At 40.8% G+C, this 1,556-nt stretch overlaps 1 protein-coding gene across 1 annotated transcript in view; it reads left to right on the top strand.

Annotated features, from left to right (window-relative positions):
* The first annotated feature begins 1,135 nt into the window (after nucleotides 1–1,135).
* nr1d1 (nuclear receptor subfamily 1, group d, member 1) overlaps nucleotides 1,136–1,556 on the top strand; it is a 13,279-nt gene continuing 12,858 nt past the window's right edge. Inside the window, exon 1 of the mRNA XM_050068421.1 lies at nucleotides 1,136–1,411. Within this exon, the coding sequence (XP_049924378.1) occupies nucleotides 1,321–1,411 (91 nt within the window). The 5' untranslated portion in view covers nucleotides 1,136–1,320. The remainder of the gene's footprint in view (nucleotides 1,412–1,556) is intronic.

Below are 1,556 nucleotides of genomic sequence, written 5' to 3'. Positions count from 1 at the left end.
CATTTGCAAGATCTAAAAATATTACATGCAGGTCCCTTTTCTTAATCTTCGCTGCCTGAATCTGGTGCCAGATCATGCTAGTATGCTCTAAACACCCTGAAAAACATTGTATTCCTGTTTTCTGCACCATGGTATCTATTAAGCTATTCCTTTCTAAGTAGCTAGCTAATCTCTGTGCTACTACACTAAAGAAAATCTTCCCCTCCACATTCAAGAGAGAAATCATCCAGAACTGGCTTAACAGAGACAATCTCATTTTCACTCTTCTCGTTCGTGCAAACAGTTTATATTTGTCCAAATTTTAAATTGTGATCAAATATAATAATATAAATATATTTCAAGCTCAGATTTGGTTATGTTTTTTTTTTTTCTGATGGAAGCAACGTCGTACATGATGTGTCCAAAGACTGTCAGAAATTTAAATATCCAACAATAGTTCCTGGCTGTGATACGTACATGGGGTTATTCTGGCTTCCAAACCTGCATGTTTTTTTTTTTTAAAAATGTTTCTAACAAGAATAAAAGAAAAAAAAATCAAACATTTTTTTCAGAAAAAAAGAAAATTACCTGTTGTTGAAGGAAAAAATGGCCCAAAAAGTTTTGTTTTTTTGTTTTTTAAACACCAAAATTCAAATCCTTAAAACTTTTTTAGTTTTTAAAGGAAAAAACATTTAAAATAAAATAAGCAAAAGTTTTAAAGACTAAAAAAAATCACCAATATTTTTTAAAGTAAAACTAAAATCACTACAAAACAATTAAAGTATATAAAATCACCAAAATGTTGAAAGAAAACATGCCTCCAAAAATCTGTAGTAATATGAATACAAATGAAGAACAACCCCAGCCTGCACCCAGATGAAGAGGTGACTACATATCCCACAACGCCCCTGCATCTGAGCAGCGGGCTGCAGCTCCACGTGCTCGGAGCTTTAAACACGGAGCTACAACCCAGAGGAGAGAAGAGGGGCGGGAAAGTGTGTCACTGGGGCACGAGGCTCTCCCCGCGGTCACATGGTCCCGTTTTCTGCCGCGTGCGGGCACGGCGGCCCCTGCACATTCACGTCATCATCCAGGGGAGCGCGCGCCCTGTTTGAAAGAAAAAAAAAAAACAGTGAGAGAGGGAAGCGCGTGCAGCGAGTGACAGCAGGCTCCTCGTGCAGCAGACAGACAGACATCACCTGTGCTCTGAGACACACTCAGGTGGATCCTTCTTCTTCTTCTTCTTCTTCAGTCCTCCTGCTGCTGCCGCGTCTCTTCTTCGTCATGAGCTCAGAGGAGACTTTTAAAAAACGCTCTCGTGCATGACTGACGGACTCCAGAATGACGATGACTGCCGTGGACACAAACAACAACAACAACAACAACAACAACAATAACAACAGCAGCAGCAGCAGCAGCAGCAGCAGCTCAGGTAAACAACACCTTCTTATCCCAAAATCAAAGTGATGTCAGATCTGGAGCGTGCGCGGCGCGTGTGTGTTTGACTTGAGTTTATGAAATGCAGCGTGGTAAGTGTGTGTGTGTGTGTGTGTGTGTGTGTGTGTGTTGTGTGTGTG

This window comes from Epinephelus moara, chromosome 18 (genome assembly GCF_006386435.1).
Source record: "Epinephelus moara isolate mb chromosome 18, YSFRI_EMoa_1.0, whole genome shotgun sequence".
In the NCBI taxonomy this organism is placed as follows: domain Eukaryota; kingdom Metazoa; phylum Chordata; class Actinopteri; order Perciformes; family Serranidae; genus Epinephelus; species Epinephelus moara.
The sequence above is the reverse complement of the archived record's forward strand: the minus strand, read 5'-3'. Positions and strand labels throughout refer to the sequence as shown.